Source organism: Haliaeetus albicilla, chromosome 11 (assembly GCF_947461875.1).
Source record: "Haliaeetus albicilla chromosome 11, bHalAlb1.1, whole genome shotgun sequence".
In the NCBI taxonomy this organism is placed as follows: Eukaryota; Metazoa; Chordata; class Aves; order Accipitriformes; family Accipitridae; genus Haliaeetus; species Haliaeetus albicilla.
The window spans coordinates 3,048,323-3,066,878 of NC_091493.1; the positions used below are offsets into that span (position 1 = coordinate 3,048,323).

At 61.8% G+C, this 18,556-nt stretch overlaps 4 protein-coding genes across 6 annotated transcripts in view; 2 read left to right on the forward strand and 2 right to left on the reverse strand.

The window, feature by feature from the left end:
• Positions 1 to 215: 215 nt before the first annotated feature.
• SAR1A (secretion associated Ras related GTPase 1A) lies at positions 216 to 5,647 on the forward strand. Its single transcript, XM_069795845.1, has 7 exons — positions 216 to 329; positions 845 to 919; positions 2,214 to 2,333; positions 2,879 to 2,944; positions 3,609 to 3,712; positions 4,136 to 4,267; positions 4,927 to 5,647. Exons 2-7 carry the CDS (start codon positions 862 to 864, stop codon positions 5,041 to 5,043), a joined length of 597 nt encoding a protein of 198 aa, XP_069651946.1. The 5' UTR covers positions 216 to 329; positions 845 to 861; the 3' UTR covers positions 5,044 to 5,647.
• A 547-nt stretch (positions 5,648 to 6,194) lies between these two features.
• TYSND1 (trypsin like peroxisomal matrix peptidase 1) lies at positions 6,195 to 8,294 on the forward strand. Its single transcript, XM_069795846.1, has 4 exons — positions 6,195 to 7,259; positions 7,354 to 7,487; positions 7,557 to 7,742; positions 7,847 to 8,294. Exons 1-4 carry the CDS (start codon positions 6,250 to 6,252, stop codon positions 8,056 to 8,058), a joined length of 1,542 nt encoding a protein of 513 aa, XP_069651947.1. The 5' UTR covers positions 6,195 to 6,249; the 3' UTR covers positions 8,059 to 8,294.
• A 629-nt stretch (positions 8,295 to 8,923) lies between these two features.
• On the reverse strand, positions 8,924 to 14,562 carry SPOCK2 (SPARC (osteonectin), cwcv and kazal like domains proteoglycan 2). The gene is made up of 11 exons (XM_069795849.1): positions 14,206 to 14,562; positions 11,942 to 11,950; positions 11,731 to 11,776; positions 11,330 to 11,444; positions 11,119 to 11,221; positions 10,913 to 11,021; positions 10,703 to 10,822; positions 10,386 to 10,604; positions 9,655 to 9,717; positions 9,383 to 9,520; positions 8,924 to 9,287 (listed from the first exon to the last, which is right to left on the reverse strand). The coding sequence occupies exons 1-11, from the start codon at positions 14,431 to 14,433 to the stop codon at positions 9,142 to 9,144; spliced, it is 1,296 nt and encodes a 431-aa protein (XP_069651950.1). The 5' UTR covers positions 14,434 to 14,562; the 3' UTR covers positions 8,924 to 9,141.
• Positions 14,563 to 17,692: 3,130 nt separating this feature from the next.
• Positions 17,693 to 18,556, reverse strand: part of ASCC1 (activating signal cointegrator 1 complex subunit 1) — a 38,564-nt gene continuing 37,700 nt past the window's right edge. For all 3 annotated transcript variants that reach the window (XR_011326786.1, XM_069795850.1, XM_069795851.1), the window contains exon 10: positions 17,693 to 18,478. Coding sequence is in view for 2 of the 3 variants with exons in the window: in XM_069795850.1 (XP_069651951.1) it covers positions 18,362 to 18,478 (117 nt within the window). In the remaining variant the exon portion in view is untranslated. The remainder of the gene's footprint in view (positions 18,479 to 18,556) is intronic.

The following is an 18,556-nucleotide window of genomic DNA, read 5'->3' on the forward strand; positions in this document are numbered from 1 at the left end:
CAGGATTTATCGGGTAATGCGGTATCGTGTCCCGCAAAGAGAGGGGACTTCGAGTTGGGGCGGCCGGGGACCGGCCTCGAACCCGGGTCCTACGGGGGTGGGCGCGGGGTCCGGCCTCGAACCCGGGTTCTGGAGGAAGCGGGGCGGGGCGACCTCGAACCCGCGCGCCGGCGGGGCGTCAGACGCACGGCCGACGTAAAGGAGCCAGCGCGGCGAAGCCGCCGAGCCGGAAGTGGGCGGGGCGCGCGCGGGGCGACGTATTTCCGGCGGGGAGCTGGCGGCTGCCGAGGAGGGGAGTCGGTGGCGCGGCGGCCCGGGGGCAGCCGGGGGTGAGCGGCGGCGGAAGGAGGGGCTGGGGAGGGGGGTGGCCGGGCCCCGGGGGTGGTGGGAGCGGGGGGGGGGGGCCGAGCGGGGCGGCGGGGGCCGGGCGCGGGGCGGCGGGGGGTGACACGCAGGCAGGGTGGGGGCGGGGCGGGGGCTAGGCCGCACCGCCCGCCCTTGAGGCCGCCACCGGGGCCGCCTCCGACCCCCCGACCCCCCCTCCCCTTCTCTCCCTTCCCTCACCGCCTCCCGCCGCCGTCCCAGCGGCCCCTGAGGCGACGGCGGGAGGCGGCCGGGGTGGTCCGGCGGCCGGTCCCTCGGGGAACTGGTCCCGGGGCGTGGGGGGGCGAGGGGGATTAGTCACCTCCCGGGGGAAACGCTTCTGCTCCTGCCCGGCTGCCCGCGGGAGGGAGGGGAGCGGGACCCGCTCCTGAGTGGCAGCATCCCGCGGGGGCGGCGGCGGGGGCAGGCAGCCGGCTTCCCTCGAGCACTGCCGCCTTTAACTCTGGTTTTGTCCCCGCAGGAGATTAATCTTCAGCGATGTCTTTCATTTTCGAATGGATCTACAACGGCTTCAGCAGTGTGCTGCAGTTTCTAGGTAATGCCGCGTTACATTAGTTCTTATACAGCTCGGCTCGGGCTGCGGCAGCTGCCCCGAGGTCAGTTTGGCTTGTGCCCGTTGCCAAGATCGCTTAAAAGTTAGCGATTAAAGGACATCTCTTTTGGAGCGTGCAATAGCTCTGACTGGGATAGAGTCCGGCGAGAAAGCTGCAAACCAATGGTTTTTTACACCAGGAGGAGGAAGAACTCTGAGAGTAATTTGGAGGCGTTTGGCTCCCACTCAATCTTTCTCTTGCCCTTTAGAAGCGTGAGAGCAGCTGGGCTGATGCCAAGGGCCCATTTAGCTCGGCACCCTGCCCCAGGCAGACATGCTGCCTAGCCAGGGAGGGAACCCCATCCTCCTCCTCCTCCTCCTCCTCCTGGTATCCGAGCTCACCAGCTCCACCAGAGCTGACCCTTATGTCTCGCAGCTGCAGCTCACTGCTTGCTTCTCCTCAAATTATCACTTCGTACACCAAGCTACTCACCATGGCGTGCCTGAGGGGAGCTGCTGGCCACTAACGCCCTCTGCGTGATCCGGGTTGGAGGCTGTTTGCGGAGGTGCTGGACAAAACATTGCCTAATCTGGGGTGACCTGCGCAGCTGGGCTGGCTGCTTTACCGTGGTGTGAGCAGCCCTTTCCTGAGGTGCGGGTGCTGGCAAAGCTCCTCCTGCCAGAGTCATGAATTCCAGCAGAGGTCCTGGCTGGAGGACGGGGTGCTCTCTGTCTGGATTGCCTCACGAGGGCTAAGGAGGGATGAGAAAAAGTCCTGTTGGACACCTAAGGGAACTTTCACACGGCAGATGCATACCTGGAAGTGGAAAAAAAGTCAGTTTATCTAAAGAAAATGATGTGTTGTTTCACGCTTTGCACATTTTCTCCAACAACTTGCTGCTCTCTTTTATGAGTTTATTCAATTTTCACGTTTAAATACCCCTTTGGGGGTGACAGATTGATCCGTAACCCATTGCACGTAAGCAGTGCTTTGCTGCACGCTCTTCTGCTGGGATGTATCTGAGAAATGAACACGTTCCTCACAGAAACACGAGCTTAGAAAATGTCCGGTGTTGTAGACGTTACCTTGCATTGTCTTGGTAAAAGGCAGTTCCAGCTGTAGGGTTTTTTTCCCCACTGTTCTGTGTCCATGCTGGGAGGACTGTAAATGCACAGGTAGCAGCATAGCTCTGGGCGAGGGGCTCATATAAACACAGCGGCAAGCGTCGCAGCACTTCTGCTCACCCACCGAGATAAGCCTGCTGGAGTTTTTCTTGCTTGTTTGTTTTCCTTCCAGGTTTGTACAAGAAGTCGGGAAAACTTGTGTTCCTGGGCTTGGATAACGCAGGCAAAACCACTCTGCTGCACATGCTCAAAGATGACAGGCTGGGTCAGCATGTCCCGACGCTACATCCCAGTGAGTCTGCCAGCGACTGAGCCCTGCCTGCCTCATGGTCTCGTTTTTTCCCCTTTAATTTTGGGGACATGGTGTCAAAAGATGCCTCGGTGATAGCTGTACGTTGGGGCGGCAGACTTTAAGAGTCTTAAAACTGCGCCTGAGGATGCAGCTGCACGTCGGTTGCCCAAGCTGAAGCGGATTTGCATTTTCCTCTCAAATACAAAACGGAGAGCCTGAGAAGTGGCGTGGCTCAATTAATATGAGGTTCCTCTCTTGGGGAGGGAGTGGGTTTCTAATGAAAAGTGTAGTAGAGTGTAATAATTGCAGACTAATAAGCATGTGCTTAAGTGGGGAGGTGGGAGAAATTATTTTCTCCCGCTTGTGGTTTTGTGAAACAACTCCATTTCAGTGACTGAATTCTACAGGAAAGTCAGGGAATTCCCGAATTCTTCAGTATATCGGATAGGATGAGCGTGTGTGATGTTAACGCGAGTCCCCGAGAAATTCTGGCCATGGCAGCTTCTTTATTTTCCTGAAATGCAGACTGTATTTTTACTTTTCAGCATCAGAGGAGCTGACGATTGCTGGAATGACCTTTACAACTTTTGATCTGGGTGGACATGAACAAGGTAAAAGTGAAGCTGCTGAGTGGGAGACACTGAATGAGGTTAATTTTCTGATTCCTGTGATGTTCTCCAGCCACCTTGAGAAAAATCTACCAAAAAGCGATACTGAAAAGGGATAGCAATTAGCAGCACCTAATTATTTGTTGCCTGAAATTATTTACGGAGCAATACGTGGAAATAACCTCCTGGCTCTAGGATACCTGTTGTTTCAGTGGTTCAATACTTCTGCTTAGTTCTGGCAGTTTGGAAAAAAATGCGGCCAGTTCCTGCTCTGCTGCCTGAAATACTTTTAGCCATGGAAGACTTGAATGTCATAGGCTTATTCTTTTGAATAATTGCTGAATTTTTATTTTTAGACTTTCTAGAAGTTCTAAGCAAAGTTTTTCTGCCCTTTTTTTTTTTTTAAATACACAAAAATACCAGAAGAAAGACACCCCGGCTGAAAAGGTAGCCGTGGTTGCAGAGGCTTACTTAACGAAAGCCAAGCAAGCGTAACTGGCTCTCTGAACCACCTGGCTCACAGCCTCAGCCAGTCCCTTCACCAGAAGGTCTTCTCTTGCCTTGAGGAAATAATAATGAAGAGGGTGGCTCCTTTTTGGGTGTAGTTTTCCCCTTGCTTCCGGTAGCATTTTCACGGAGCGGTGTTTGTCGCTTCTGTGTCTTCCAGCTCGCCGGGTCTGGAAGAACTACCTGCCGGCCATCAACGGGATCGTCTTCCTGGTGGACTGCGCAGATCACTCACGTCTTATGGAATCCAAAGTTGAGCTTAATGTAAATATAGTTGTTGGGTTTTTTTCCCCAAGACCTCTGAATAGCTAAATTTATAAATAATACTCTTCTTTTGGGGGCTGGAACTTGTGCACAGCGTGCTTTGAGAGTCTCGTGCTTTCGATTTGCACTTCCAGCGCGCCTTTTGGGACAGCCATGCGGTGTCCAAAGTGTGTGCTTGTAGGAATTTGCACGTTACTTTATGCAGGGACCGGATCGGTATGGATTTATCAGTATGGTCTCCCAGAGCTGAAGAAGTTTTGAAATGGCCCGTGCGTTTAGATAGGAGCCGCTTCTGCGAAACCTTTCTGGAGAGACTCCTCTTCCACAGGAGTACTGTAGCACCAAAAAATAGCCCTCGGTGGTCACAGAGCCTCAACAAAATGTTTTTCCTCAAACTTAACTCTCCTTCTGTCTTGCACACAGGCACTAATGACAGACGAAACAATATCCAACGTGCCAATCCTTATCTTGGGTAACAAAATTGACAGACCGGAGGCCATCAGTGAGGAGAAACTGCGGGAGATCTTTGGGCTCTACGGACAGACCACAGGAAAGGTAGGGGGGCATCTAAATCTCAGGTTGTCCGCAAGCCAGGGAGGGCTTGCCTGTTTCCTTGCGCCGTCCAGAAACTAACTGAGCTGCCGCCGTGAATTTGTCCACAATGTTGACCAAGGCGAATCTTTAATACAAATAGTTGTGAAACTGCCAGAATTGTGCAAAACATGGTGGTACCTCTACAACAGTTGGGGAATTGGGCATCAAGCTGGTATTTTAACGCGTTGTCTGGCTCTTCTGCTTTCATTACGCTGCGTTTCCGTCCCATTACCCATCTAATAATTTTTTTTCAGCGTTTTAAAAAACAGCCCGGTTAGAGGGAATTGATCAGAAATGCTGGGTGACGGTAGCAAAAGACCGCAAGGCTACTCTGGGCGCTGGCTTACCTGCGCAGCGACGGTTGCTTCTTGCATCGCGCCGCCAAGTATCACGGGTACGTTGGGGCCGTGCCTCGAAAAGGGCATGCTTCAGCGTTCCTAGCACCCGTTCTCCTGCGCTGCTGGCTCCCAAAATTCCAGTGGCCAGGTCCTTCTCGCCAAGGGGACGGCGCGCCGCTGGGAGAGGAGGCTCCCGGGGCCCAGCGGGGTTTCCCTAGACCCGGTCGCCGCTTCACAAGGCGGGCAGGGGTGCAGTTCTGACTTATTTTTGGGTTTCCCTAGGGAAACGTGCCACTGAAAGACCTGAACGCCCGCCCCATGGAGGTGTTCATGTGCAGCGTGCTGAAGAGGCAAGGCTACGGCGAGGGCTTCCGCTGGCTATCGCAGTACATCGACTGACGCTTGGATGGACGTAAAAGAGTTTTACTCCTCTGGACTGATCCTGTTCACAGCTTCCCTGTGGACTTTTCTATTCGAATGCGGAAGGTTTTTCCAACCGCTTACTGGCATTGACCAAGAGACACTCCTGGTTTTCGGCCGCCCTTATCGCACAGTGGTGACACAACTCTTTTCCACGCGGCGGGGAGGCAGCGCCGCCGTTCTGCACGCGGGTGCGAGTTGTCCCTTTCGGTTGGGTTACAGCGGGAAGTAAAAAAAAAAAAAAAGAAAAAACAAACTCTGCAGGCTGCGCTGTTAACAGCTGAAAAAGAGAGCACGTCTCACCACTGTGGTTAATTGACTTAAAAGGAAAAAAAAGAAAACAACAAAAAAAAAGGAAAAAAAAAAAGAAAAAGAAAAAGCAATTATATTTTTTAAAGAAAGCGTTAATGTAAACAGCGTCCCTTCTAACTTTTTAGTTGAACGTTCATCTTGTTTAGTCCAGAGTCCGGTTAGGGTTTTTTTAAAAATATATTTAACGGTATTTAGGTATTTCACAAATTACTGAACCGAGGTATCACGCTATTAGAAGTCCTCAATAAACGTAGCGTTTGGGCTTAACTGAGCTGCCGGGTGGCTGTGCTGTCTCACGCTGACCGAGGAGGAGGAGGAGGCGGCAGGTGCCATCCCAGCGGCTTTCCCCTTAACCCGGATTTTTCCGGAGCGCCCGCTTTTTGGGGGGGGGGGGGCCGGGTGCTCCCTCCTACCAGCTTTCCCCCCCCGCCCCCCGCCATGTACAGCCAAGGCCAGGCTCGCTGTGACGCCTTTTCCCCTGGGAGTGACGAAGGCGTGACGTCAACGCACGCGCTGGGCCCACGCTGGAAACCCGCCGTCACCTCTGGCCCCGGGGGGGGCGGGGCCGGTCACCGCCTCTTCGAGCGCTCCGCCCCCACCGCCACCCCCCGCCAATGGGGAGGGCGCGAGCTCCCGCCTCAGCCAATGGGCGAAAGGGGCGTGGGGGGAGGAAGACAGAGAGAGAGGGGGCGGGGCCGGGCGGCAGGCGGGGAGAGCCCCCGGGGGCGCCGCGGTCTGCGCGCGGGGCGTTGCATTGAGTTGCATCCGTTGCAGCGCGTTGCATCGCCTCGCACCGCTCCCAGCGCTGCCTGCGGGCCGCCCCGCACGCCGCCCCCCCCCCCCCCCCCCCCCCCCGCGGCCTCCACCGCCGCCATGGCGGAGCAGCAGGCCTGCTGCGTGGTCAGCGTCTCCGGCCCGTCCGACTCCCAGCAGCCGGCCGCCGGCCCCTGGAGCTGCAGCGGGGTGGTCCTGAGCCGCGGGCCCGGGCTGGTGCTGTGCCAAGGCGCCGTCTTCGCCCCCTTCCTGCGGGACGGCCCCGACGCCTGGGCGCGACCCCACGCCCTGACGCCCGACGCCCTCCAAGCCGGCCTGCGCCTCTTCGTCCTGCAGCCCCCGGCCCTCGGCCCCGCCGCCCCGGCGACGCCGCTGCGGCGGCACGAGGCCCGGCTCCTGGCCCTGGTGCCCTGCGGCGCCTTCCGGCGGGCGCTGGCGCGGGCCTTCGGCCCGGCGGACCGCTGGCGCTTCGGCGGGGAGGCGGCGGGGGACGGCGACCCGCGGGCCCTGCACTGGTTCGCCTGGCTGCGGGCGCCCGGCCTCGACGCCCCCGGGGGCGGCTGGACGGCGCGGGTCGGCGCCGGCTGCCTGCGGAAGGGCGAGGGGCTGCTGGCCTGCGGTTCCCCCTTCGGCGCCCTCTGCCCCGACCTCTTCCTCAACACCCTGAGCAGAGGGGTGGTGAGCAACCTGGCCGGGGAGGAGAACGCCCTCATCCTGACCGACGCGCGCTGCCTGCCCGGCACCGAGGGCGGCGGCGCTTTCCTGCCCTCGCCCGCCGGGCCCCTTCTGGTGGCCGTCATCGCCGCCTCTTTCTGCTGGAAGGGCGCCGAGTGGGTCGGGCTCACCCTGCTCTGCTCCCTCGCCGCCATCTTGCGCGGCAGCGCCGGCGTGCTGGACGAAGCCGGGGTGGCGGTGCCGCCGGCGCCGGGGCGGGCGGTCGCGGCGCAGGCGGGAGGCGGGCGAGACCCCCTGGGCTGGACGGCGCTGGTGGAGTGCGGGGCGGCGTGGGGCTCGGGGGTGCTGCTGGCCCCGCGGCTGCTCCTCACCTGCCGGCACGTGGTGGAGGCGGGTGGCCCGCTCCGCGTGACGCCGGCGCCCGGACCAGGCCGGTGAGCGTGGCTGCGCGTGTGTCCCACCCCCGCCTTGATCCCCGACCACCCCCCCGCTGCCACCACCGTGACGTCTCGTGGGCCGTGTCCCTAGGGCTGCCGCCGTCCTCGGGGGACGCGTGGTGTTCGCCACCGAGGAGTCGTCCCCCTTCGACGTGGCGGCGGTGGAGCTGGAGGAGAGCGTGCCGGGCTTCGTCCCCCCGTGCCTGGCGGACACCTTCCTCCCAGGTAAGCGGCTGCGGTGGGTGGGGGGGACGTGTGGGGGTGCACCCACCTCCCGCCTCTCCCCACCCCCAGGAGAGGAGGTGAGCGTGGTGGGCTTCGGGGCGCTGGGGCGGGCGTGCGGCCCCTCGGTGACGGCGGGGGTCCTCTCGGCCGTGGTGGCGGTGGCCGGGCGCCCCGTCATGCTGCAGACGACCTGCGCCGTCCACGGGGGCTCCAGCGGCGGCCCCCTCGTCTCCTCCCGCAGCGGATGCCTCCTGGGTAAGTCAGGGGGTCCCCCATGGGTTTGGGGGGGGGATCCCACGGGTGTGTGTGTCCCCCAGCCGGCCCCGGTGACCTGGGCGATGCCTCTCTCCCCCCCGCAGGGATCGTGGCCAGCAACACCCGGGACACCGGTGTGGGGACCACCTACCCCCACCTCAACTTCTGCATCCCCGCCACCGTCCTGCAGCCCCCCGTCATGCGCTACCACCGCACTGGCAACCCCGACGCCTTCGCCGCCCTCAACCGGGCGGGCGAGGGGGTGCGGGCGGCGTGGCGGCTCCAGCGGCAGCCGGGACCCCCCAGCAAGCTCTGACCCACCTCCCGGGGGGGGGTTGTGCCAGGGACGGGGCTGCCACATCCCCCCTTTGGCCCCAGCAGCGGTGAAGCCGAGCCCCTGGTCCCCGGGGGGGGCCGGTGGAGGCTGGGGGTCCTGGGGTGGGGGACGTGGCACGGTGCCTTTGCCAGGTGCTGGCACCTCCAAACTGGGGGGAGAGTTTGGGCTTTGTTTTCTTTTCTTTTCTTCCTGGAGCCATAAATGCTGTGAGTTGAGGCCCTGGTGTCCCGTGGTGCTGAGCAACTGGGGGGTGGGGTGGGGGGGGTCCTGGCTGGGGTGTGGGTTGGATTTGGGGGTGGGGGTCCTGTAAGGGATGTTCTCAGGTAGGGAAGGGGGTTAGTTTGGGGGTGGGGTCCTGGAGACAGTCGGGGTCAGCTATGGGGGGGGGGGCATATTTGGGGCTGGGAGCCTGTGGAGGAAGGTCAGCTCCAGCCCCATGTCAGCTGAATGCGGGGACAAAACCCAGGGGCATGGGTGGGGGGGGGAGCCCCCTGACCCCCCCCAGGGGACAGCAGCAGGGCACCACCAGCAGACCCAGTCCCACCAGCAGACCCAGCACCCCACGCAGGGTGAGCGGGTACAGGTGGAGCATGGGGGGGGATGTTAATGGGGAGGAATGGGAGGGCGAGCGTTTGACACAGCACGGGGTATTTATTTCACAGCCGCTACACAATGCCGGGGGGCCGGGGCGGCCGCGCAAGCACAGCATGGGGGGGAATGGGGGGGGGCAGCTTTTCTATGGGGGTATTTTTGTTTTTTTCCTTTTTTCCCACTTTTATTAGCGCCGTTTGCCCGGTTGAAGACCACGCAGCAGCACACTAGGCCTACAAGGCTCTACCCAAAAAAAAAAAAAAAAAAAAAAAAAAAGCTCAAATTCGCACAAGCGTGGCCCCCCCGCCCCGCTCACCCCTTCCCTGGGCGAGCACCCCGATGCCCCGTCCCACACGGGGCCCGGGGGGGATGCACCCACCCCATGCCACACTGGCAACGGGGGGGGTCACAGGGACCCCCGGCTGGGGGGCTGCTGCCCCGCCGTGCCGCTCGCCGGGCTCTCCTGCTCCTCTACCAGATGTAGCCGCCGTCGTCGCCCTCGCCCGCTTCGCCCTCCTCTTCCTCGCCTTCCTCGCCCGCCTCCTCCGGCTCCTTCTCCTCCTCGTCCTCCCAGCCCACGCTGCTCCCGAAGTCGCCCGAAAACCCCGCCGCCTCCTCTGTAGGGAGCAAGGGGCAGAGGTTCGTGGCCGGGTCCTGGGGCTGCAGCCCTTCTCCCCGGGGCAGGGGGCTTCCCCCCCCCCCCGGCACTCACCGCAGTCGGGGCTGCCACGGCCACGGGTGCCCGTCAGCTCGGCACCGTGCTGGTCCACGCACCAGCACTCCCCGCCGCCCGGCTCACACTGCGCCCGCCGGTAGTACCCGTCCTCGTCGCAGCTGGGGATGAAGGTGCCTGCGGGGAAGCGATAAGACCCCCCACACACACCCAAAAACATGCAGTGCGAGAGCCCCCCCCATCCTCATCCCCAGCCTGGCCGTGTGGGGACCTGCCAGGGGATGGGGCCCCGGGACCCCCACCCCACTCACCCGGCTTTTTTTTGGCTGCTTCTTGGATCTGAATCTTCTCCAGCTCCCTGAGACAGGGCGGCTCTGCAGCATCCCCCACATGCCGCTCTTAGGGTGGGCGGGCAGCCCCCGCCACGGCAGGCACCCCCCAGCCCCATGGTGTGCCTCCCATGACCCCATGGCATGCACCACCCCCCCCCAATTGCTGCAGCACGTGTTCCCCTAACGGTGTGCATCCCCCAGCCCTATGATGTGCATCCCCTGGCCCCACAGCATGCATCCCCCACGGTCTGCATCCCCCCAGGCCCTGCAGCATGCATCCCCCATGGTGTGGACCCCCCCCAATGTGGTGTGCATCCGTCCATAGTGTGCTTCCCCATGGACCCACAATGTGCACCCCCCCCCGACCCCCCAGCACGCATCCTCCCATGACCTGCATCCCCCCAACCCCATAGCATGCGTTCCCCATGACCCCACAACATGCATCCTCCCAAAATCCCATAGTACGCATCCCCCCAGTGGTGCGCGCACCCCCCAACCCCATGATGTGCATCCCGTGGCATGCATCCCGCCCCCCCAAGTTTGCATCCCAGACCCCATGGTGTACATCGGCCCACGTCAAGCAACCCCCAGCCCACCGCACGGATTCCCCATAACCCCACGGCGTGCATCCCCCCCCCCCAACCCTCTGATGGACACCCCCCCATCCCCAGAGTGCACACACACCCCCCCCCCGCCCCGGCGTGACGCACTTTCCCTCCAGAAGCAGAAGCACCACTCGGGAGCGGAGACGCGGCCGTCCTTGGAGGTGTCGCAGGAGTTGAAGAAGGCGCGGATGCACACCTCGTACTTGTCCAGGTTGATGGCGGCCAGCTCGGCCGCCTCCAGGAAAAGATCCCCGCTCGTGTCCAGCCGGGCGAACATCCACCCCACCGCCTCCTTGCAGCTGGCCGCCACGCTCCTCTCCAGCGCTGCGGGGCAGGATGGGGCCCGTGGCTGCCCAGAACACCCCCCCTGGGGACAGCACCCCGTGCCCCCCCCTCTTGTGGCGGGGTGGGGGGAAACCTACCGGTGGCAGGGCTGGCGGGGAGGCCGCCGGAGCCGTTCTGCTTGGCGTTCTCCCGCAGGAGCTGGAACCAGTCGCGCAGTCGGTCGCCCAGGTCGGCCAGGTCCTGCCCGGTGCACGGTTCTGCGGAGGGGGTGGGGGAGCGGCGTCAGGCCGGGTAGGACTCAGGGACACACTCCCCCCCAGGTGCCCCCCCAGCCCAGTCCCGCTCACCTTGCTTGCCGTCGCCGGCGGGGCCGTGCGGGGTCGGGCAGGGGCACTGCCCCTCGCACCGCACCGTCAGCTGCTTGCTGGCCAGGCACGCCTGCTGCTCCAGCTTGCACTGCGGGGTGGCAGCGGGACATTGGCGGAGGGGGGGGTGGGACATACACACACGGCACAGTGTCCCCCTCCCCACGGTGAGGTGCCACCGTCCTTACCGCCGAGCTGTAAGTGTGGCCGTCGGAGCCGCAGACGGCGGCGAGCGGGGCGGCGTGGCAGGGCTTGCAGCCCCCATGCCCCTTGGCGCCTGGCGGCTTGATCCTGCACGGGACGAGAGGTACGGGGGGGACGGGATGGTGCTGAGCCCCTGGCTTGGTTTTCCTCCCGCTCCTCGCCGCCGGCTCGGTCCCAGCCCCGCCGTCCTCCTACCTGTGCTCCAGCTTCTTGCGGCTAATGCACATGGCGCGCTGGTAGCCCTGCGCCACGCACACCTTGTGCCGGCTGCACTTCACCTTCTGGCAGGGGTCCTTGGTGGTGTCCAGGCCTGGGGGGGGGGAGAGAGAGGCCGGGGCAGGTGGGGACCCCCCGGGGGAGCCCCGGCAGCGCTGGCCACCAGCCGGCCCGGCACAAAGCGCCATTCAGGCTGCAGCTGGGCGGCCGCTTCGGCACCAGCTGCCGCTTCCCGGCACGCACCGGCCCCGCCGCAGCTCCCAGCCGGAAGGGAAAAGCCCCCGGGGGGGTGTACGGGCAGAAAGCGTGTGTGTCCCCCTCCCCATGCTGGCTGGCACGGAGTCCCCTTGTGCCCCATCCCAAACCCGTCCCAGTGGTACCTTCATCCCCGGGCTGGTTGTCCTCCCAGCTCTTGATGTAGTCATCCTGCAATTAATTGGGGGAGAGCCTGGGTGAGGGCAGGTAGCGGGAGAGGTGATGCCAGGCCAGGCGTGTCACCAGCCCACTCAGGGCCACCGGTCTGGTGAGGCCCCCCCCCAAAAGCGGGGTGCCGCCAGGGCAAAGCAGCACCAGCAGCCCCTCGACGCTCACCTCTACCTCCTGGCAGCGCAGCGGTGGAGACGGTCCGGCCAACACCGAAAAACAGAGAGAGAAAGAGAGCGAGAGCGCTCACCCTCAGTCCTGGGGCAGCCCAAAGTCCCTGGCCCCGGCCCACGGTGACAGGCACCCTGGCACCCCGACCGTCCGAGGTGCCCACAGCTCTCGTCACCGGCCCCAGATGTCACCAGCGCCCACCCCCAATTTGGTCCCTCATCTCTGGCTCTAGACCCGTAATCCTGGAGAGCCTTTATACAGGATAAAACCTTTCCCCATCATCCCTTGGCTGGCCGGGAAAGGCAGGGAAGAGGGGATGGAAAAGGCATTGGGTGGAAGAAGCCCCCGGGAGCCCAGCGAGGCCCCGCTGGGACCCCCGTGGGGTGACAGTCCTGGTGCTGCTGCCCCAGTTTTACAATAGCAAGCCCAGAAGGAGCAGGCTAAGATGGACGTCGCTGCCTGGGGAGGCAGAGCTGCTCCCCCGGGGCCCTGAAAGCATGCCAGGGGGTGGGGGGGGCAGCGGGGACTCAAATCCTCCCGGCAGGCAGCATCGCTCGCCCCACGGGATGCTCCGAGGCGGGTTTCGTGGTAAGGCAGGAGCATCCTTGCAGCCCCAGGGAGGGCAAGGCAGGGTTTTTGGATGGCAGCTCGAAGCAGAGGCGCAGGAGGCAGCTCCGGAGGGGATGTCTCTCGCTCCGGCGCAGCGGCGTTTGCACCGCAATCGATAGCCTGCGTTCCTGTGCCGTGATTAGTAACACTGCGGCGCCCGGCAGCTCCCTGCGGCGCGGCTTTCGGCACACGGCCGCCGGCCTCCTCCCCGCCACACCGTGGGTCACGGTCCCCGCCACCGGTGCTGCTCAGCCGAAAACCCCACAAATCCATGGGATTTGGTTATTAATCCCTGCTAACCGCCGGCAGGGCCGCAGCCCCCCCGGCCTGGCAGCCCTGGCACAGCCGGGCAGGCCCCGCACGTGCTCTTAGCGCCTGGGGATGAGGGTCTCTCAGCCCCAAACCCCCCCAGGGATGCCCAGCGTGGTGGGGGCACAGCCGCACATGGTCCCCCTCAAGCATCTGCAGCCGGTCAAGGTCCCAGATGCCCAGCGCTGGTGTTGGCCAGCCGGGTACGTTGCTGGTGGGGGTCTCCGGGGGGGGTGGTGGGTGTTTACTTGCGCCCTTATCCATGCTCTGTCCCCCTAACTGGTTTATCTGGGGGGGGGGGGGGTGCCCCTGCCCTGCCCAGTGGTGGGGCACATCTCCCAGCAGTGCATCCTTGCTGCCAAGGTGAACCTGAGTGCACATCTGAACAAAGACCGGAGGGGCTGTCTCGGGGTGGGGGGGGGTGTTGGCTTGGGGTGTGCCCCCACCCCGCTGGGCTGCCGCAGGTCCCCCGGGTCCCCCCCCGGGATGGAGCTGCAGCACCGTGCCCTCGCCCTGGGGGTAACGTGAGGGCAGGGGTGTAAAACGAGCCCAGGAGAAATCTCCAGTTGCCCTCCCCCCCCCCCAAAAAAATAAAGGGCTGGAACAAAATGCCGTCGAGGCTGTTACTAAAGGCTGCGTAAAAGCAAGGGGTTACGGGACCCCCCCTCCCCGAACGTGCCAGGTCACCTGCCGTCGCTCCGGCAGTGTCTGCATCCTCCCTGCCGTGTGTCCCCCCCCACGCCCCCCCGAGCCCAGGGACCACCACCCCACCGAGCCAGGGCCGCCTCCGGCTGCGGCACACCGGTGCCCTCCCCGCCTGCCCCACGGCGAGCTGTCACCGAGGGGCCGAGGCCACGGGCGCTGCCCTCGCCGCTGCCCACGAAGGGCAGGCGGGACCCTGCCTGCACCTCTGCCTGGGCCCCCACGGGGGACACGGGGGGGGGGACACGGGAGGGCGCAGGGGACAGCACACCCCCCCCGGCCCTGCCCGGGGTGGCCTTGGCGTCAGCCACGCCGGTTTTGACTTCGATGCCCACGTCGGGAACGGTGGTCCTTTGGCGTCGGCTCTACCGAAGCCGGGGAGCATCCCCCGGGTACCGGGGCCGGCGGGATGCGGGCAGCGCCGAGCATCCCCGGCCGCCCGCGGCGGGGCCGGCCACCGGCAACCGGGGGACAGGGTCGCGCTGCGGCAGCCGCAGCGGCGGGGCGGGGAAGGCGGGGAGGGGGGCTCCCGGTGCCCGGCGGCGCGTCCCGACCCCCCGTTCCCCGTCCTCCGGCCGTGTCCCCGTTCCTTCCCCCCCCCCCCCCCCGCCTCCCCGCCCCCGCTGCCGGCTCGGACTCACGTCTCGGAAGCGGTTCCAGTGCTTGATCCTGCCGCCGTACTGGGAGATGGAGGAGAGCCATTGCTCGTCCTCCATGAAATTACCGGGGCTCTCCCCCGCCGCGGCGGGCCCGGGGCCGGTGGCGGGGCCGGCGGCGGCCCCGGGGCCGGCGGCGGCGGCGGCGGGCAGGAGCAGGGCCAGGAGGGCCAGGAGGGCCAGGAGGGCGCGGTGCCCGCCGCGGCCCCGCATGCTGCCGCAGCGCCGGGGGGAGCGGAGCGGAGCGGAGCGGTGCGGTGCGGTGCGGTGCGGTGCGCACGGGGAGGCGCCGGCGGCGAGTGCGGCCGCGGGGCGGCACCGGGCGGCACCGGCGGGAGGGGCGGGGCGGGGCCTCCGCCGCGCCCGCCGCACCTGCGCGCCGGCACCGGGGCGGGGGAGCCGCCGGCACGGCACGGCACGGCACGGCACGGCACGGCACGGCACGGCACGGCCGCAGCCCCGGTCCCTCCCCTGTCCCCACCCTGCATCCCCGGTCCCGGCCACGTCCCCGTCCCGCTTCCCCTGCCCCTGCCACACCCCCATCCCGCATCCCGCATCCTTGGTCCCTACCAGGTCCCCATCCTGCATCCCTTATCCCGCATCCTTGGTTCCTACCAGGTCCCCATCCCGCATCCCTGGTCCCTACCACGTCCCCATGCTGCATCCCTGCCACACCCCCATCCTGCATCCCTTAGCCCACATCCCTGGTCCCTACCAGGTCCCCATGCTGCATCCCTTATCCCGTATCCTCGGTCCCTACCACGTCCCCATCCTGCATCCCTGGTCCCTACCACGTCCCCATCCTGCATCCCTGCCACACCCCCATCCTGCATCCCTTATCCCGTATCCTTGGTCCCTACCACGTCCCCATCCTGCATCCCTGCCACACCCCCATCCTGCATCCCTTATCCCGTATCCTTGGTCCCTACCACATCCCCATCCTGCATCCCTGGTCCCTACCACGTCCCCATCCTGCATCTCTGCCACACCCCCATCCTGCATCCCTTAGCCCTGGTCCCTACCACATCCCCATACCGCACCACCCCCTGTCCCTGCCATGTCCCCATCCTGCAGCCCATGACCCTGCCATGCTGCCCCCCCCCATCTCCACCAAAACTCTATCCTACATCCCTATCCCCCCATCTTCCAAACCGTCACCTCCAGGCATCTCCATCCCCTTAGGTTTGGCAAGGAAGGACAGTGACAACTCACCCCGGCTGCACCTGCGAAGGAGCAGTGGGGGCACGGAGCCCCGTGCCCCCACTGCTCCTTCGCAGGTGCAGCCGGGGAGCTCCCAGCACACACACGTGGCTTTTCTTCTCCCTGCGAGGATTTCAGGGTGGAGAGAAAACACAGGGCTGCATTTCCTTACAGGAAAACCAGCAGCTACGGTCCACAGCAGGTGCATGTGCCATCTCTGAAGCAGCGATGCTGACCCTAAGCGAGGCTGCTGCGGTTCGAAATACAGCTTCCAGGCACTGTGTTTAAAAAAACAGAGTTGGGTTTCAACTTTACAGTTAACGATGAGCCGTATTCATGACCTGGGCTCTGGTGAGGCTTGCTACCGAGCAAAACAATGGCATAAAACAACTTTCTTCTTCCTCTGTGCAATAAGGACACAGGGATCTGCAAGCGTGGTGGCCAGCCGCCAGCGCAACCTGGATGGGGGAAAGAAGCAGAGCTGCAGATTTCAGTTTTAACAAGTTTTAGGCAAATTCTAAAGTATTAGGTTGTATCTTGCAAATCCATAACACTGCCAGGTTTAACAGGGTTTCCATTCATCAGTGCAGGACCATGCATAAAACACAGTTTTATTGTGCTCAGCATGAAACTGTTCTAATTATATCTATGAATAATGATAGAAAAGGGAAAACCCTTGGTAAATCCATCAGGGTACATTTTCTTCTGGCCCTGATCCCCCCCGAAAAGCAGCAGGTGTGTTTTATTTACGTGAGTAGCTCCCTTGCGTAAGGGTAAGGGGATGTAACACCCAATTCTGCCCCTCTCGTCTGTAGAATAAGCGCTACCGGCAAAGCAGAGCTGCCACTCCACCAGACTCATGTGCATGCTTAATGTTATACAAAGGGATCAAGCGAGGTGTAAATTTAAGTACACACACAACGGCTTGCTGGATCACAGCCTAACCTACGACTCCGCAGATGAGAGGAACAGACCAGATCCCTTAATTCTGCCCGGGGACGGAGGTGTGAAACGAATTTAGCCGTGCCAGGCTAGAGCAGCGGGATAAGCCGCTTACCACCGAAATTCAACCAACTTCCAAACGGTCACAGAAATAATAGTCATTAAAACATGTCTACGCTAGTGGGAAGGGGAGGCGTATCCTCAGATCGGCCCTTCTTTGTAGAAAAGACGTGTTTGCCTCCACGCCGAGGGGCTGTTTGCAAGGTCAAAGCTAGTCCCGTGTTAGGGAGGTGTGAAGGCTTAGTCCCAAAGCCAGCTGCGCTACGAGCCCACCGCAGTGAAGAACTCGAAATTGCCAGTATTGGGTGACAACGGAGGAAAGCAGGTGTGATAGAAATGCCACCAATGCCCCGTTAAGCAAAACTCGAGCGCAAACAGCACCCCCCATGTCCTGTAGCGCTCAGCTTCTTGGTGGGAGTTTTCAAAACCCCAGCAGGCAGAAGCTTTCCAAGGTGCATCCCCCTTTCGAGCTGTGTGAGCAGCTCCCAGGTCTGTTCTTTGGGCAGCTGATGAGAATTGCCAAGTACCTCTTCAGGCAGGCAGAAAGATGATAGCAACCGGTGTTAAGTGCTCTCAGCACCTCCCTGCATCAGGCGGCTAGCAAGTGTGCCGGTGCTCTGCTTGCTGAGCAAACAGTTTCGAAGGCGGCCCTTCATCCTCCGTTTAGAGACCACAAAAGCATTTGGCTGCAAGGAAAAGCAGAGACAAAAAGCCCAATGGGTGTAACTGGGGACAAGCGCGGACTCCAGGGTAAAGGGCAACCGGCAAAACCACGGATGATTTGATTCCCTGGCAAGAAAGCTTGAAAGCAGAGATAGGCAATTTGGTCTTGGAAACACAACCGGCAACGCATTTTGGGGGAAAAAGAAAAGCCACCCTGAATCCTGACCGCCTCCCACCGCCGTCTGCGCATGCAGTCAGAGCACGGCTGCACAGCCGGCTCACTTCAGGAGGGAGGAAAAGGGATGAAAACCTCTTAAAAAAATGATTACTAGTACAAGCAGGTGCTGCTGGAGCAGCCCCGTCCCTAGCTAACGCACTCTGCACGTCGATGACAGCGTGATTCCACGTTCATGGCAGCAACTAGGAACGGGCAGCAGCAGCCGCCGCCAGGTCGTTGCAAAACAACTAAACACCAGCATCTTCCATTTTTCAAAGGGTTCATCCTCGGGTGAGTTGAAAGCCTGTGTCGCTATTCTTACCAAAGGCGGAGATTTACAAGAAAAAACAGTCGTCTTCAGATCTCTGAAGGATTCACAATGGTATCAAAGAGTTTTGCACTTCTTTTAATGGAGAAAACACCTACAAGGCATATGTTTTTTGACACGCTCCAAAACGGTCACTGGAAAAAGCTCTTACCATAAATGCTTTCTTATTAACGTAGTTGCATGCTGGAAGTTTAATTACAGAAACTATCAATGCAACAGGAGATAAACACTTTGCTTTTGAAGGGAATTAATTTATTTGGAGATCTACATCACACAGGCACACTGCTGGAGATCCAAGCAAAGCCTGACCTCAATATCGTTAAATCATGCTCTGGGGAGCTCTCTTGGATTTTAAATACTTATTTTAAGACAAACTTCCTTCTTCTGAAATAAAGCCATGCTTAAACATCAGCGATGCCCCAAAAGCCACCTGCACCAGTTTTTCTAGTTGTTTTCTTGGAAAACAGACAGGCAACTTTACGACATTTAGGTTATCAACGGGGAAAGGAGGCAGAAGGACCCCGGTTCCGCCAGAAGGCAATACGTGTAGGAAAAGCTGCAGGGAAATGCCACGGTTCCCGGCTGTAATGTGCTTTTGAGGAGTCACGAGGCATCCCTGCTTGGAATTCCCAGGTTCCCATCCAAAATTCGTGTTTTATAAAAACATTTGACCAATGAGTCGCGTTCCTCTGCGCACAGAGCGGACCTGCCGTGGCAGCCGTGTTGCTGCTTCAGGAGAAAGTCAGCTGCCCAGACGTCGCGTAGTAGCCAGAGGCATCCGAGGAGAACCTCTGGGAAAGACGCACCGAGTCCAGCTGCACCTCTCCGAAGTAGAAGTTCTCGAAGAGCTGAAAGAAAGGAGAAAAACCATTTGATGGGCACCTAGAGAAATGCAGCCTTCAGCTGGTCCATGGATCTCTCGCAAG

Excerpts from the sequence above, each read along its gene's own strand:
- SPOCK2 (XM_069795849.1), bottom strand. The coding sequence starts at position 14,433 with ATGCGGGGCCGCGGCGGGCACCGCGCCCTCCTGGCCCTCCTGGCCCTC. Across the intron at positions 10,605-10,702 it reads CCCCGCCAGCCCTGCCACCG|CGCTGGAGAGGAGCGTGGCG; the intron begins GTAGGTTTCCCC and ends CCTGCCCCGCAG. Across the intron at positions 9,521-9,654 it reads AGCAGCCAAAAAAAAGCCGG|GCACCTTCATCCCCAGCTGC; the intron begins GTGAGTGGGGTG and ends GCTTCCCCGCAG.
- SAR1A (XM_069795845.1), top strand. The coding sequence starts at position 862 with ATGTCTTTCATTTTCGAATGGATCTACAACGGCTTCAGCAGTGTGCTG. Across the intron at positions 2,334-2,878 it reads TGTCCCGACGCTACATCCCA|CATCAGAGGAGCTGACGATT; the intron begins GTGAGTCTGCCA and ends TTTACTTTTCAG. Across the intron at positions 2,945-3,608 it reads TCTGGGTGGACATGAACAAG|CTCGCCGGGTCTGGAAGAAC; the intron begins GTAAAAGTGAAG and ends TGTGTCTTCCAG.
- TYSND1 (XM_069795846.1), top strand. The coding sequence starts at position 6,250 with ATGGCGGAGCAGCAGGCCTGCTGCGTGGTCAGCGTCTCCGGCCCGTCC. Across the intron at positions 7,260-7,353 it reads CCGGCGCCCGGACCAGGCCG|GGCTGCCGCCGTCCTCGGGG; the intron begins GTGAGCGTGGCT and ends CCGTGTCCCTAG. Across the intron at positions 7,488-7,556 it reads GGCGGACACCTTCCTCCCAG|GAGAGGAGGTGAGCGTGGTG; the intron begins GTAAGCGGCTGC and ends CCCCACCCCCAG.